The 18,142-nt window shown below is 47.8% G+C and overlaps 1 protein-coding gene across 1 annotated transcript; it reads right to left on the bottom strand.

The window, feature by feature from the left end:
- Positions 1-9,635: 9,635 nt before the first annotated feature.
- Positions 9,636-17,742, bottom strand: LOC142906624 (pre-miRNA 5'-monophosphate methyltransferase-like). Its single transcript, XM_076054833.1, has 2 exons — positions 17,424-17,742; positions 9,636-10,913 (listed from the first exon to the last, which is right to left on the bottom strand). Exons 1-2 carry the CDS (start codon positions 17,667-17,669, stop codon positions 10,278-10,280), a joined length of 882 nt encoding a protein of 293 aa, XP_075910948.1. The 5' UTR covers positions 17,670-17,742; the 3' UTR covers positions 9,636-10,277.
- Positions 17,743-18,142: the final 400 nt, after the last annotated feature.

Raw genomic sequence — 18,142 nt, 5'->3', positions numbered from 1 at the left:
GGTCTAACATTCAGAGGGTTTTAAGGAAAGCCGCTTGGTTGGTTCGATTAAAGATGTTGAATCAGTGATGATATTGTTGGTTTTTGTAACAAGGCGGTTGGTGGGATCTCTATTGATTTTGGTACAGCTACCATCATTCAGTAGATCCTGAATTTTGTTATTGTATGTTTTTTTTTTCCATGATGACAGTGACATTGCCCTTGTCGGCTGAGAGGATGACGATGCCCTCTCTCTTTCTTAATTGAGAAAGCTCAAAGCGCACATACTTACTGATGTTGCTAATAGGTGTCTTAGCGTTTTTGATTAATATGTGTCTTAGCGTTAATTAAGGACATTTTTCGATTTGAAGCTTTCGTGACTGCAAGGATTCATCTTATTTGGTTCTTTCAGTAAAATCACGTAGAATGAGAATAAAATAATAAAATATAACAATTAAATTCTCACGACGTTTCGGCCACAACACAATTGGCCTTCTTCAGGTGAAGGAACAAAAAACAGTCGGGACGACAGAGCTCCAATGAACGCTGCTAAGATTCGTAGCGTCTTTTAAGCTGGTTGAGAGAAGAGAGGCACCTTGACAAAGGGGTTAACATATCAAACAGGAGAATTTATCATTGAAATAGCTGAGGGATTTAGCTTGTGACTGGTCACAGAAATATCTATGTTAAAGTCAAAGCCTACACATCCACAGAGGCACCTAGTACAAATCAAACGGGAGAATTTAGCATTGAATAGCTGAGGGATTAGCTTGTGACTGTCGGGACGACAGAGCTCCAATGAACGCTGCTAAGATTCGTAGCGTCTTTTAAGTTGGTTGAGAGAAGAGAGGCACCTTGACAAAGGGGTTAACATATCAAACAGGAGAATTTATCATTGAAATAGCTGACGGATTTAGCTTGTGACTGGTCACAAAAATAGATATGTTAAATTCAAAGCCTACACATCAACAGAGGCACCTAGTACAAATCAAACAAGAGATTTTAGCATTGAATAGCTGAGGGATTAGCTTGTGACTGGTCAACGAAATAGCTATGTTAAAGTCAAAGCCTACACATCCACCGAGGCACCTCGTACAAGGATGCAAAAAGGGGGATGCAACAACTCAAATATCATACAGTAAACCGATGTGAAAAAACCTGAGTCCAAATTACATCAATATAATAAATGTACTCAATATATTCTTCAATAAGCAGAGCTCATAACAGCAACTGGGTATGCACTACACTATATAATGAATACCATATAGTAAACAGATAAAAAAAAAACTAAAATATAAACTACCTCAATGTTAACAATAAACTCTATATATTCTCCAATCAGCTGAGCTACCAACAATAAGTCGTTATATATCACGATGCTATATGGCGAAAAAATGGGTGGATTCTTACCCTCCACATCAGCACCACGGACAGCTACCAGCCCCGTTCAGACGGATGAGTCCATCCATGGTCGGAACAGAAGGAGGAGAGAAACAGCTACGAGGCGCTGTTATAATCATGTTATAAACCATACCATTAACCGTGGTGTGAGAAGTATTAAGAGTCAATGCCAGCGAAAGAGCTGCGGTCTGAAGGTCACCATAAAATAATTAATTAAGAACCGAAATGGTTTAAAACATCTTTCCAATGGTTACTAAGCCAGAATCCATCTTCTCGGTTGAAATTGTCTCTGTGCTTGTAAATGTGGATAGCCTCATGAACGAATCTCTCATGGTAGCCGGTTGGCTTGCAAAGAACCTCCGTCTTGGAGAAGTCAATGTCATGTGAGCCCACTGAATTATAACAGTGATCTGCCACGGCGGAGGAGTTCGTTCTACTGTGTTTCAAGTCTGCTTTATGTTCGCGGATGCGGTCCGAGATATGTCGTTTGGTTTCTCCAATGTAGCTACTACCACAGAGGCACTTTAGTTTGTAAACACCCGGTTACTGTATGTCTGGAACAGCATCTTTTACAGATGGAACCAGATCACGGATTTTATGTACTGTGTTGAATCGGATCTGGATCTTGTGTTTATTCAGGATTTTGGAGATCTTTTTAGTGACCCCTGCAATGTAGGGTAAGGTGATGGTTTTGAGTGGCTCCGCAAGAGGATCCTTCTTCATGACTGGAGTGATGGCTTTGCAGATTGTGTAGTCGGAGTAACCATTAGCCCTGAGAGCCTGGTGTACGTGTTTGAGTTCACTGGTAATGTGTTCCTGGTCGGAAATGCATTGGGCTCCATGGTATAGAGTCTTGATGAGGGAGCTCTTCTGGGATGGATGGTGGTGGGAATCCGGTTTCAAGTAAGCATCTGTATGGGTAGCTTTCCTGTAGACAGAGTGGCTCATTGAACCATCAGGTCTCCTTTTAATTAAGATATCCAAAAAGGGTAGCTTTCCATCTTTTTCCACCTCCATGGTGAATTTGATCGCTGGGTGTATGGAATTGATGTGGTTGAAGAATTGGCCCAGAGCTGGTAGGCCATGTGGCCAGATGACGAACGTGTCATCTATGCACCTCTTAGACAAGGACGTAGGGTGGATGCCTGGATGGCATCTGTCTCAAAACATTTTTCCATGAAAACATTGGCTACAACTGGAGATAAGGGCGAATCCATTGGGGTAGCTTCAACTTGTTTGTACAATGTTCCATTCCAGGTGAAGTAAGTGTTGGTGAGGCAGTGTCTAACCAGGGCCGGTACATCAGCATTCAATCCTTGTTGGACCAAATCTTCAATGATTGTAATGGTGTCAGGCACAGGAACTTTGGTAAACAACGATACTAGATCGAAAGTGACAAGCAAATCACCTGGAGATAGTGAGATGTCCTTAATTAACGATACCAAGTGAGCTGATTTAAGTACAGCTGAGGTGGTCTTACCAGTGAATGGTTGTAAGGTCTGAGACAGAAATGGGGCCAGTTTGTAGGTGGGTGAGTTAATGATGAAGAAGATAGGATGAAGGGGTGTATCTTCTTTATGGATTTGTGGTAAGCCATAAAATCTGTGTGGTCTAGCAGCAGAGGGTTTTAAGGAAAGCCGCTTGGTTGGTTCGATTAAAGATGTTGAATCAGTGATGATATTGTTGGTTTTTGTAACAAGGCGGTTGGTGGGATCTCTATTGATTTTGGTACAGCTACCATCATTCAGTAGATCCTGAATTTTGTTATTGTATGTTTTTTTTTCCATGATGACAGTGACATTGCCCTTGTCGGCTGAGAGGATGACGATGACCTCTCTCTTTTTTAATTGAGGAAGCTCAAAGCGCTCATCCTTACTGATGTTGCTAATAGGTGTTTTAGCGTTTTTGATTAATGTGTCTTAGCGTTAATTAAGGACATCTCATGCTTCCATGTTGATGTGCTTCACAGTGAGGCTCGCTTCAGCTGTTAGCGCTGCTCCCTGTTCTTCCGATGTTCTGCCAGTGCAGCTACAGGAGCTGCTTTTATAGCCCTGGCAGTAGCTACGAGCAGATGCCAGGGGCAGCCAGAAGAATCCAGAATGACGCAGCTGCTCCCAGGGGCTTCCTCCATCCGCACAGAATCAAGAGCGTGACTCGTGTCTCGGGCTGCAGTCTGTGAGCAGTTTACTGCCATGGAATTCGCTCTGCACTGATAATTCACTATGTAACACGATTTTTGTTCCTGGGTAGTAAGTGTTATTTTCTAATTGCTTATGCCTCAAAACTATATAAAATGGGTATTATTATTCCCCATAAACTTTGCTTTTGTGACCAGGACTTTACGTGAAGGAATGACACAAATGCACACCACGTTTTCTCATTGACAATATGTACATTTCAAAATATCACTGTCCTGGTGTACTATAGTGTATTAAAGTTGTGTCTTGCCTGCTTGTTTCCAATGGAAATATCATTTTTAGTTTAGAGAAGGCGTCACACAGCTGAACCCCAGGTATGAGTCACTGCTATTTGCTGCGGATGAGGGAAGCCCTGGGAGCAGCTGCGTCATTCTGGACGCTTCTAGCTCCCCCTGGCATCTGCTCATAGCTACTGCCAGGGCTATAAAAGCAGCTCCTGTAGCTGCACTGGCAGAACATCGGCGGAGGAGGGAGCAGCGCTCACAACTGAAGCGAGCCTCACTGTGAAGCACATCAACAAGCATGGCCCTCAGTGTTTACTTCCCTGCGATGCACGTTATGGAGAGGAGCGTCTGGCCAGGCTGGCCGGTCTGGAACCCCCGCGGTGAAAGTATTTTCCAGCAGCTGCAGCGAGACATGAGGAGCGAGATCGAGAGGATGGAGAGAATCTTCCGTGGAGTCGATCAGCTCAGCAGCCACACGCGGGCTCCGGGCAGCCTCGGAGATGCACTGCTGCAGCAGCCGGCCGTGAGCAGTGGGTTCCAGATTGAAGATCCACAGGAGCAGGGAGGCGGGTTTGTCGCGTCCCTGGACGTGCAGGACTTCTCCCCACAGGACCTGGCCGTGAAGGTGTCTGGAGACAAGCTGGCGGTGGCCGGACGGCGCGAGGTGAAGAGCGGAGAAGTCAGCATCGGCAGCTACAGTCACAAGCTAATCCCTTAGCTATTTCAATGCTAAATTACTAGTTGCCTCTGTGGATGTGTAGGTTTTTACTTTAACATAGCCATTCCTGTGACCAGTCACAAGTTAATCCCTTAGCTATTTCAATGCTAAATTACTAGTTGCCTCTGTGGATGTGTAGGTTTTGACATTAACATAGCCATTTCCGTGACCAGTCACAAGCTAATCCCTCAGCTATTGCTATGTAAACCCCTTTCTCAAGGTGCCTCACTTCTCCTAACCAGCTTAAAAGTCGCTACGAATCTTAACATTGTTCACTGAAGCTCTGTCGTCCCGACAGTTCTGTACCTTTCACCTGAAGACGGCCGCTTGCGTTGTGGCCAAAACGTCGTGAGAATTTTATTGTGTTATTTTATTATTTTATTCTCATTCTATATGACTTTACCGAAAGAACCAAAGAAAATACAATAATAAAGATATAAAACAATAAAATTCTCACAAATCAAAATTCAGATACTGTTGATTTATTCACTCCATCTCCGCAGTTGACACTGCCGGTTGTGTTCCCTCCTTAGCTCCCATTCCCACGTTAGTCTCGACCACCGGCCGTCATCACTTCAAGTTGTGTGTCCTGCCTCACCCCACCTTTCTAAACTAAAATTACGTCCTTAATTTCCATATGATGTCCAATTGACGTGTCCGTCTTCTAGTATCAGTGTTTTCTTAGGATGTGCATCATCTCTACGCTTCCTTGTGCATTTCTAAACATTGGTTCTATTTTCCGTTTGTGATGCATCTGTTTGAAAAAAAAACGTTCTGCTTAAGGCATATGGCTCAGTTACGTTTCATTATTAAGTTAAGATAACAATAAGCACTTTGCTCTGCCCTGATACGCCTCTCTTAATCATTTTCATCCCTGTAGTCGGGGTTCGTAGCGCAGCGCGCTAACTGCTGCGCCACCGCTCCCCCCACCACACATGCGCACAGCAACCCCAGAGAGCGACTTTTGGGTCAGAGGTAGCCGCATTGCACTGGGGCCGTCCATAAATGACGTCACGCACGTGGGGGGGGGGGGGGGGGTCAGACATTTGTAACGATGTGTGACGATGAGGGGGGGGGGGTTGAGAAATATGACGTCACCTTAAATAAATATAGACAACACGTTCTACTTAATTAAATATACTTTTTAACAAATCTTTTCTCCCATAACATCAGAGTGCAGCGTCACATTAAATATGCACTACAATGACAATAGTTCAAAGCGATTTGAAGCATTTTTATATTTTGGGGGGGGGGGGCGGAGCACAGCTTTGTGACGTCATATTTGAGGGGGGGGGTCTGACTTTTTGTGACGCCGCGTGACGATGGGGGGGGGGGTCAAAAATCGTCTAAAATCGCGTGACGTCATTTATGGACGGACTCCACAGCGTGAAATAGCGCAACAAACCAAACCCGCGTACAGCGAGGGAAGCCCTGGCTGGTTTATCATTCATTAATCTCCAGTTCAGTCACAAACGAATCTCTTAGAGCCGAAGGGAAATTTAGTTTTTCAGGTCCATACGGCTTACTAGAGCCGTTTCAAAACGGGCAAAACAATGTTTTGTGTTTCTCCCCTTGTGATGGGACTTTGTAAGATGAACGTTGAGATTTGTAAGGGGCACGGGGTGACCAATTTGGCCCCGCGGTGTGGTAGCGGGTAGTTTGTGATAAACTACCTCAGGGCGTGACGACCCTGCCTTACGCGAGTCCCAGGCACAGCTGGCCCGGCTGTCAGTACCTGGCAAGGGCCCCTCCCAGGGTTACGCGGTTTTCTCACTGCCTTGTGAGTGTCTCGGGAGAGTCAATGGCTAAGGGAGTAAACCCCGACAGAAAATCAGGAGTGGGGCCCCTCAGGCGGTTTTGTGACACACTGCGGCACATTCCCGGCAGCCCCTGCAGCCAAACTGGTACCAAACGTCGTGCTACGCACTCCTTTGGACATCACCGGCAAGGCCGAGGGGGGATCCTGACGCATGGGCAACCCAGGATTTCCAGAATAACCTGCCCGGGCTTTGCGCTAACAAGAGGTGCAAAAATGGGGAGAGGACACTCCTCGGCCACCTAATCGTGGCCAAGAAACACGGATGGCAGCAGTCACGGGTTATAAGCTCATTTTAGATTGGCGTAAAAAATGGGCGCCACGGGTTTCCATCGTCGGTGGGAGGGGTCATTGCACCCCAATGGATAGCTACCGCCACCCGCCTCAGGCTGGGCAGCCCCCGGCCAATAAGGTCCTTTCCCGCCACGGCTCACCTGCTCCAATGGGTGCTTGGACCTTATGGTTCATCACCAGACAAGTGGGCTGCAAAACTTGCACCAGACAAAAGCAAAACAAAACGAAAGAAGGTTCCAGCCCTTCATTTTGCAAGCTGGAATGTACGCACAATGTGTTCTGGACTCTCCGAAGATCTATTGCAGATTGAGGACATCCGCAAGACTGGAGTTATCGACAGGGAGTTGGCGAGACTCCATGTCGATATTGCAGCACTGCAGGAGACCCGGCTTGCTGGCAGTGGCTCACTACGAGAGAGTGACTACACTTTCCACTGGCAAGGAAAACAGCAGAACGAACCAAGGCAACATGGTGTTAAATTTGCTGTCAAAAACACACTCCTTGGCATGATAGAACCACCGACTGCAGGCTCCGAGCGGATTCTACTCATGAGATTGCTCACTGCTTCTGGCCATGTAAACATCCTGAGTGTCTACGCCCCAACACTCTACTCACCTCCGGAGATTCATGACCAATTCTATGAAGAGCTTCACAATATTATTCGCAAAATCCCCAGCTCTGAGCACATGTTTCTGTTGGGAGACTTCAATGCAAGGGTTGGGGCTGACCACGACGCGTGGCCCGCATGCCTTGGCTATCATGGCATTGGAAAGATAAATGCCAGTGGCCAAAGACTACTGGAGCTTTGTTCATACCACAATCTCTGTATCAGAAACTCATTCTTTCTCACAAAACCATGCCATAAAGTATCATGGAGACATCCAAGGTCTCTTAATTGGCACCAACTGGACCTCGTCATCACCCGACGAGCCCTCCTCAACTCGGTACTCATCACACGCAGCTACCACAGTGCAGTCTGTGACACCGATCACTCGCTGGTATCCAGCAAGGTCAGACTACGCCCCAAAAAGATACACAGACTCAAACAAAAGCGCTACCTACGCATCAACTCTGCCAAGACATCCCTCCCAGAGCTCCCTCAATTTTCCAGCACAGCCTTGAGCAGTCCCTACACGACACACCAGATGGAAGCGTGGAGACAAAGTGGGCATACATCAGAGACGCCATCTTTAATGCAGCCATCAATAGCTTCGGCAAGCAGACAAGGCGGAACACAGACTGGTTTGAGGAACACCTGGCTATATTGGAACCCATCCTCCAAGCCAAACGCATGGCGCTCTTGAAGTACAAGCAAGTCCCAAGTACAGGATCGTTAAGGGCACTGAAAGCTGCTCGCAGTGCAGCTCAAACGACCGCCAGACGCTGTGCCAACGACTACTGGGTGAATCTCAGTAGTAGGATCCAACTCGCCTCTGACACTGGCAATATCCGTGCCATGTATGAAGGCATCAAGACAGCCTTTGGTCCAAACATCAGGAGGACTGCCCCCCTTAAATCCAGCACAGGGGCCATCATCACTGATAAACAAGAGCAAATGGCCAGGTGGGTAGAACACTACTCAGAGCTCTACTCACGAGACAATGGTGTAGTAGCTTTAGAACACTTGAGTCTTAAACTGAGGAATAGGGAAGGGGAGTTGTCCCATATCTGGGGCCCCCTCATGAATGCCACTCCAGAGACCCTGAGTTTACTTGACTAAACTGGAAATTAGACTGACTCCCCTCCCTCCCACACACGATAATTCACACCTGCTTAACCAGCCCCATGCATAACCAGCCCCATGCATAACCAGCCCCATGCATAACCAGCCCCATGCATAACCAGCCCCATGCATAACCAGCCCCATGCATAACCAGCCCCATGCATAACCAGCCCCATGCATAACCAGCCCCATGCATAACCAGCCCCATGCATAAGCAGCCCCATGCATAACCAGCCCCATGCATAACCAGCCCCATGCATAACCAGCCCCATGCATAACCAGCCCCATGCTTAACCAGCTCCATACACAACCAGCTGCTTCCTGACGTATGTACGAAAAAAAACTCACTAACTTGTAAGATTCTTTCATGATTGAAATTATAATTTTGGATGGTCGGTGACATTGTATGCTTGTGCGAGGCAGGACACTAAGTGCATGGCTATGAATAACAGACGTGTCATAACATTCCGCCACCGCAAAGATTGTTCCATTGCAGCAGTTACAGCAAATGATCAGATTCCACTTCAAGAAATCTAATCAGGCACCAATGCTGCTGCGTACCCTGTTTTCAGTAGGTACAACGGAGAAGTGTCATCTCCATGGGTCTCATCACACTGGTTTGGCCTCAAACAGTTACCATTTAAAGATATTGGTCCAAGATTATCAGTAACATTGGGTAAGCATTATTTTTGTCCGTAGATATTTTTTCTAGATGTTTACTTTGAGAGCAGCTGTAAGCAGTGGAGAAGTTCCATAGCCGACTCAGCCAAGCGGATTAAAGAAAAACGTGAAAGAGCCCATCGGCATCAACACCAGTAACGGCACAACACAAGTCCCATTCAGCAGACGAGCAACTCTTGCCGACAGTGCGATCGATGCTTCCGCTCAAGTTGCTGGGCTCTTCCCACCAGTGTGCAGGAAAATGCTACGAGCAGCTCTTCTCGGCAGTCATCATCGTTTGCGATGGCCAACCCGAAGATTTTTTTTTCAGCAATCAAATCCCGCTTGTCTAACTTTTCACCCTTAACTGCTGAAACATATCTATCAAACAGAGCATTGCACGCTAGTTGCCACTCGGTCGTGGTGATATCGCAACGGCACTTATGTCAGTCTGAGTGCACTCTGCAAACCGTGCATATAGACAACACAACAAAGATATTTATGGAGCGGAGGGAGCTCACTGGACAGGAACATGGGATGGATTGCCTCCATACCAGATGTTGTGGTTAATGGGAGGATGAATGGCAATTATGACTTCACACAATTACAATGCACCCATCAACTATTTACAATGTTCAGATTTTATTTCACTATAAATATAAAAGTGGCGTATCCAAAACATTTACATGTGCATTTCAATAAGATTTCAGATGCACGTGGAAATCCAAAGGAAACAGGGACATAGTTCACCTTTACAAAGCAGCCTCCACTGTCACATCATGAGCTGCCTTAAATTATTTGAGGAAAATCGCATGTGAAGAGGAAATATTTCTGTATGTCTTCCATGGGCTGGGTTTGATATAATTTTCAAAATGCCTCCTCCAAACAATGACTTGAAGTTGGTGATATTCTTCATTTTCCATTTTATGAGATGCTGTTGTCCCATTTATTAAAAAAAAAACATTCATTCCCTTTATCATAAATGATTCTGGTTGGGTCCTTCAAAACTGACAACTCTTTTTGCATACAATTTTATTTTCAGAGGTACAAAAAAGGTACGTTGTGCATTGTTGTCACTTTATATATAATATTCTGATAAATTATAACACGTTTTCAACAACATGCTGCATTTACACGCACGACGAGAAAACAACGTACCATCAACAAATAAAGGTGTTAAAAACTGACAAACACTTAACATTTCCGACCACGAATTCTCTCCAAATAGGCAACAGATCCTCGAAGGCCACAGCAGCAACGCAGTTTCAATCGGTACTTTTGTCAATGCATCCCAAGGCCACTCCCGTTCGTCCAAACAGCAGCAGGGACCGCCCCCACTCGGTGCTGCCCAGGCTGGACAGCAAGCGCATGTCTCCCTCCTCTCCCAGCAAGGCGGCCAGCTCATCGGCCTCCGCGCGGCCGCCACCGCCGCCAGCCCCACGCAGGAGCCGCAGATCCGGCAGGAGGGGGAACTCGGCCAGCCCCAGACGGCGCAGGCGGCGCGCGGCCGCTCGGTAGCACCTCCACGGCTGCGGCTCGACCAACAGGAAGGTGGCGGTGCGCGCGGCGGCCGCGAGGAAACGCCGCAGGCCGGCATCGCCGTGGTGCAGGTGAATCCACATCGTCACCGACATGCAGAGGCACAGGTCAAAGCGCGCCCGGCCGTGGCGTCGCAGGAAGGCGTCCAGCGCGGCGTCTCGTGCTGCGGTGTCCATGAAGTCAAACGCCTCGTAGGCGATGACCTCCGGGTGAGGATTGTCGCCCCGCGCACGCTCCACCAGATCGGTGTCCAGGTCGCACGCCAGCACAGACAGCGGCAGCACGCGGGCAACCTGCCCAGAGCGTCCACCCTCGGGCTGGTCCAGCCCCGTCAGGTGCCGATACACAGCCACCGTCAGCTCCTGCGAGAAAACACGAGGACACCGGTGGCGGGTTTGTTTCTTTGCTGGAGAATGTCGTAAAAAAACAGACGTGATGCGAGGATGGAGTACTTCATTATTCAAAATGAAAATAAGTTAATACCTCAGTGGGCTTTGCCCGGTAGGATGGGGATGGTTTAGTTTTATTTGTATGTGTTTGGGTGATGTGTTTACCTCTCTTGCACTTTGCACTACTATCATGTTTTGTATTTTTTGTTGTTGTAACGTTCTTACCCTCCTTCTACTGGACGTCTGCGAAAAAGAGCTTTATCGCTCATCGCATTCCTCCAGTATGAATATTTTGATTCTGGCCACAGTATTAGATGCAACTTTATTCAATACAAACCTATGACGCAGTGATTCTAGGTCAAAAAATCCAACGAGACTAAGTTCGATGTTCAGCTACTGACATGAATGCAACTTTAAATATCTAATAAACGCCTCAAACCGGTGATATGTCTGAACCAGTCCTTGACACGCACCTTCAGCAACCTTGATTGCCAAAACCACCCGTGACCAACATGGCATGGCATAGGCCTTCATCCAGCAGTTAATTGACAAAAAGTCTGGAGCTAATGATGAATTTCCATGACTCACATGTTTGATGAACAACGCGCATATGGGGTAGTGTATTCCATCTGTGGGAGAAAGGTGAAAATGCATTTTTGTAAACATGTCTCAGGCCCATGGCCACCCGCACTACCCCACTGTGACTAGTACACCCCTACACTACCACACAGTGACTAGTACACTACCACACTACCACACAGTGACTAGTACACTACCACACAGTGACTAGTACACTACCACACTACCACACAATGACTAGTACACCCCCACACTACCACACAGTGACTAGTACACTACCACACTACCACACAGTGACTAGTACACCTCAACACTACCACACAGTGACTAGTACACCTCAACACTACCACACAGTGACTAGTACACTACCACACTACCACAGTGACTAGTACACTACCACACAGTGACTAGTACACTACCACACTACCACACAGTGACTAGTACACTACCACACTACCCTACAGTGAATAGTACACTACCACACAGTGACTAGTACACCCCCACACTACCACACAGTGACTAGTACACTACCACACTACCCTACAGTGACTTGTACACCCCCACACTACCACACTGTGACTAGTACACCCCCACACTACCACACAGTGACTAGTACACCCCCACACTACCACACAGTGACTAGTACACCCCCACACTACCACACAGTGACTAGTACACCCCCACACTACCACACAGTGACTAGTAGACTACCACACAGTGACTAGTACACCCCCACACTACCACACAGTGACTAGTACACCACCACACAGTGACTAGTACACCAACACACTACCACACAGTGACTAGTACACCCCCACACTACCACACAGTGACTAGTACACCCCCACACTACCACACAGTGACTAGTACACTACCACACCACCACACAGTGACTAGTACACCCCCACACAGTGACTAGTACACTACCACACCACCACACAGTGACTAGTACACCCCCACACTACCACACAGTGATTAGTACACTACCACACTACCACACAGTGACTAGTACACTACCACACTACCACACAGTGACTAGTACACTACCACACAGTGACTAGTACACTACCACACAGTGACTAGTACACTACCACACTACCACAGTGACTAGTACACTACCACACTACCACAGGGACTAGTACACTACCACACTACCACAGTGACTATTACACTACCACACTACCACAGTGACTAGTACACTACCACACAGTGACTAGTACACCCCCACACTACCACACAGTGACTAGTACACCCCCACACTACCTCACAGTGACTAGTACACCCCCACACTACCACACAGTGACTAGTACACTACCACACTACCACACAGTGACTAGTACATCCCCACACAGTGACTAGTACACTACCACACTACCACACAGTGACTAGTACACTACCACACTACCACACAGTGACTAGTACACTACCACACTACCACACAGTGACTAGTACACTACCACACAGTGACTAGTACACCCCCACACTACCACACAGTGACTAGTACACTACTACACTACCACACAGTGACTAGTACACCCCGACACTACCACACAGTGACTAGTACACGCACACACTACCACACAGTGACTAGTACACCCCCACACTACCGCACAGTGACTAGTACACCCCCACACTACCACACAGTGACTAGTACACAACCACACTACTACACAGTGACTAGTACACTACCACACTACCACACAGTGACTAGTACACCCCCACACTACTACACAGTGACTAGTACACTACCACACTATCACACAGTGACTAGTACACTAACACACTACTACACAGTGACTAGTACACTACCACACTACCTCACAGTGACTAGTACACTAACACACTACCATAGTGACTAGTACACCCCCACACAGTGACTAGAACACTACCACACAGTGACTAGTACACTACCACACTACCACAGTGACTAGTAAACTACCACACAGTGACTAGTACACTACCACACTACCACACAGTGGCTAGTACACTACCACACTACCACAGTGACTAGTACACTACCATAGTGACTAGTACACCCCCACACAGTGACTAGTACACTACCACACAGTGACTAGTACACTACCGCAGTGACTAGTACACTACCACACAGTGACTAGTACACTACCACACTACTACACAGTGACTAGTACACTACCACACTACTACACAGTGACTAGTACACTACCACACTACCACACAGTGACTAGTACACCCCCACACTACTACACAATGACTAGTACACTACCACACTATCACACAGTGACTAGTACACTAACACACTACTACACAGTGACTAGTACACTACCACACTACCTCACAGTGACTAGTACACTAACACACTACCATAGTGACTAGTACACCTCCACACAGTGACTAGTACACTACCACACAGTGACTAGTACACTACCACACTACCACACTACCACAGTGACTAGTACACTACCACACAGTGACTAGTACACTACCACACTACCACACAGTGACTAGTACACTACCACACTACCACACAGTGACTAGTACACTACCACACAGTGACTAGTACACTACCACACAGTGACTAGTACACTACCACACTACCACAGTGAGTAGTACACTACCATAGTGACTAGTACACCCCCACACAGTGACTAGTACACTACCACACAGTGACTAGTACACTACCACACAGTGACTAGTACACTACCACACTACCACACAGTGACTAGTACACTACCACACAGTGACTAGTACATTACCACACTACCACAGTGACTAGTACACTACCACACTACCATAGTGACTAGTACACCCCCACAGAGTGACTAGTACACTACCACACAGTGACTAGTACACTACCACACTACTACACAGTGACTAGTACACTACCACACAGTGACTAGTACACTACCACACTACTACACAGTGACTAGTACACTACCACACAGTGACTAGTACACTACCACACTACCACACAGTGACTAGTACACCCCCCCACTACCACACAGTGACTAGTACACTACCACACAGTGACTAGTACACTACCACACTACCACACAGTGACTAGTACACTACCACACTACTACACAGTGACTAGTACACTACCACACTACCACACAGTGACTAGTACACTACCACACCGTGACTAGTACACTACCAGACAGTGACTAGTACACTACCACACAGTGACTAGTACACTACCACACTACCACACAGTGACTAGTACACTACCACACTACTACACAGTGACTAGTACACTACCACACAGTGACTAGTACACTACCACACAGTGACTAGTACACTACCACACTACCACACAGTGACTAGTACACTACCACACTACCACACAGTGACTAGTACACTACCACACTACCACACAGTGACCAGTACACTACCACACTACCACACAATGACTAGTACACCCCCACACTACCACACAGTGACTAGTACACTACCACACTACCACACAGTGACTAGTACACCTCAACACTACCACACAGTGACTAGTACACCTCAACACTACCACACAGTGACTAGTACACTACCACACTACCACACAGTGACTAGTACACCCCCACACTACCACACAGTGACTAGTACACCTCAACACTACCACACAGTGATTAGTACACTACCACACTACCACAGTGACTAGTACACTACCACACAGTGATTAGTACACCCCCACACTACCACACAGTGACTAGTACACTACCACACTACCCTACAGTGACTAGTACACTACCACACTACCACACAGTGACTAGTACACCCCCACACTACCACACAGTGACTAGTACACTACCACACTACCCTACAGTGACTAGTACACCCCCACACTACCACACTGTGACTAGTACACCCCCACACTACCACACAGTGACTAGTACACCCCCACACTACCACACAGTGACTAGTACACCCCCACACTACCACACAGTGACTAGTACACCCCCACACTACCACACAGTGACTAGTACACTACCACACAGTGACTAGTACACCCCCACACTACCACACAATGACTAGTGCACCACCACACAGTGACTAGTACACCAACACACTACCACACAGTGACTAGTACACCCCCACACTACCACACAGCGACTAGTACACCCCCACACTACCACAGTGACTAGTACACTACCACACAGTGACTAGTACACTACCACACAGTGACTAGTACACCAACACACTACCACACAGTGACTAGTACACTACCACACTACCACAGTGACTAGTACACTACCACACTACCACAGTGACTAGTACACTACCACACAGTGACTAGTACACCCCCACACTACCACACAGTGACTAGTACACCCCCACACTACCACACAGTGACTAGTACACCCCCACACTACCTCACAGTGACTAGTACACCCCCACACTACCACACAGTGACTAGTACACCCCCACACTACCACACAGTGACTAGTACACTACCACACCACCACACAGTGACTAGTACACCCCCACACAGTGACTAGTACACTACCACACCACCACACAGTGACTAGTACACCCCCACACTACCACACAGTGATTAGTACACTACCACACTACCACACAGTGACTAGTACACTACCACACTACCACACAGTGACTAGTACACTACCACACAGTGACTAGAACACTACCACACAGTGACTAGTACACTACCACACTACCACAGTGACTAGTACACTACCACACTACCATAGTGACTAGTACACCCCCACACAGTGACTAGTACACTACCACACAGTGACTAGTACACTACCACACTACCACACAGTGACTAGTACACTACCACACAGTGACTAGTACACTGCCACACTACCACAGCGACTAGTACACTACCACACTACCATAGTGACTAGTACACCCCCACACAGTGACTAGTACACTACCACACAGTGACTAGTACACTACCACACTACTACACAGTGACTAGTACACTACCACACAGTGACTAGTACACTACCACACTACTACACAGTGACTAGTACACCCCCACACTACCACACAGTGATTAGTACACTACCACACTACCACACAGTGACTAGTACACTACCACACTACCACACAGTGACTAGTACACTACCACACAGTGACTAGTACACTACCACACAGTGACTAGTACACTACCACACTACCACAGTGACTAGTACACTACCACACTACCATAGTGACTAGTACACCCCCACACAGTGACTAGTACACTACCACACAGTGACTAGTACACTACCACACAGTGACTAGTACACTACCACACTACCACACAGTGACTAGTACACTACCACACAGTGACTAGTACACTACCACACTACCACAGCGACTAGTACACTACCACACTACCATAGTGACTAGTACACCCCCACACAGTGACTAGTACACTACCACACAGTGACTAGTACACTACCACACTACTACACAGTGACTAGTACACTACCACACAGTGACTAGTACACTACCACACTACTACACAGTGACTAGTACACTACCACACAGTGACTAGTACACTACCACACTACCACACAGTGACTAGTACACTACCACACTACCACAGTGACTAGTACACTACCACACTACCACAGTGACTAGTACACTACCACAGTGACTAGTACACTACCACACTACCACAGTGACTAGTACACTACCACACTACCACAGTGACTAGTACACTACCATAGTGACTAGTACACTACCACACTACCACACAGTGACTAGTACACTACCACACTACTACACAGTGACTAGTACACTACCACACTACCACAGTGACTAGTACACTACCATAGTGACTAGTACACTATACCACACTGGGACTGGACGAGTCTCACAGCCACGGCTTTGTTCGAGTGAACGTCCCGAGAGTTTCAGAACCTTCCCCAGCGGTCGACGTCCTCAGCCCCGTCCGTGGTAACGTGGAGTTGCGCTCACCCCGCTGTTGCAGCCCATGTCCAGGGCGAGGAACGGCGGCGCGGACTCCGGCAGGAGCCGCCTCAGAAGCTCGCGGGGCAGCAGCGCGACGCGTCGAGCCGGGGGGTTGAAGGCCGCGTAGTTGATGAAGTTCCCGTGGGGAGCCGCGCCTGGCTCCCTCTTCCTCGGGGCCCCGGGCGCTGCCATCTCCTCCCCGCCGTCCTCCTTCTTAATCTCCTCCTCGTCCTCCTCTTTCCTCGCCTCCATCCCTGTGGAGGCCGTAAGCGAGGAGGCTGTCAGGCGGGAGCGGCACAAGCAAAAGGAGGGGAGCGGGACGCGCGAGTGTGTGGAGGCACAGTCAGCCATGTTACGTGGGGAATTGAACACCGTAGAGGCACAGTCAGCCATGTTACGTGGGGAAGTAAACACTGTGGAGACAGAGTCAGCCATGTTACGTGGGGAAGTGAACACCGTAGAGGCACAGTCAGCCATGTTACGTGGGGAAGTAAACACTGTGGAGACAGAGTCAGCCATGTTACGTGGGGAATTGAACACCGTAGAGGCACAGTCAGCCATGTTACGTGGGGAAGTAAACACTGTGGAGACAGAGTCAGCCATGTTACGTGGGGAAGTGAACACCGTAGAGGCACAGTCAGCCATGTTACGTGGGGAAGTAAACACCGTGGAGGCACAGTTAGCCATGTTACGTGGGGAAGTAAATACCGTGGAGGCACAGTCAG

This window comes from Petromyzon marinus, chromosome 4, assembly GCF_048934315.1.
Source record: "Petromyzon marinus isolate PM22_M1 ecotype Great Lakes invasive population chromosome 4, UKy_Petmar_22M1.pri1.0, whole genome shotgun sequence".
Taxonomy (NCBI): Eukaryota; Metazoa; Chordata; class Hyperoartia; order Petromyzontiformes; family Petromyzontidae; genus Petromyzon; species Petromyzon marinus.
The sequence above is the reverse complement of the archived record's forward strand: the minus strand, read 5'-3'. Positions and strand labels throughout refer to the sequence as shown.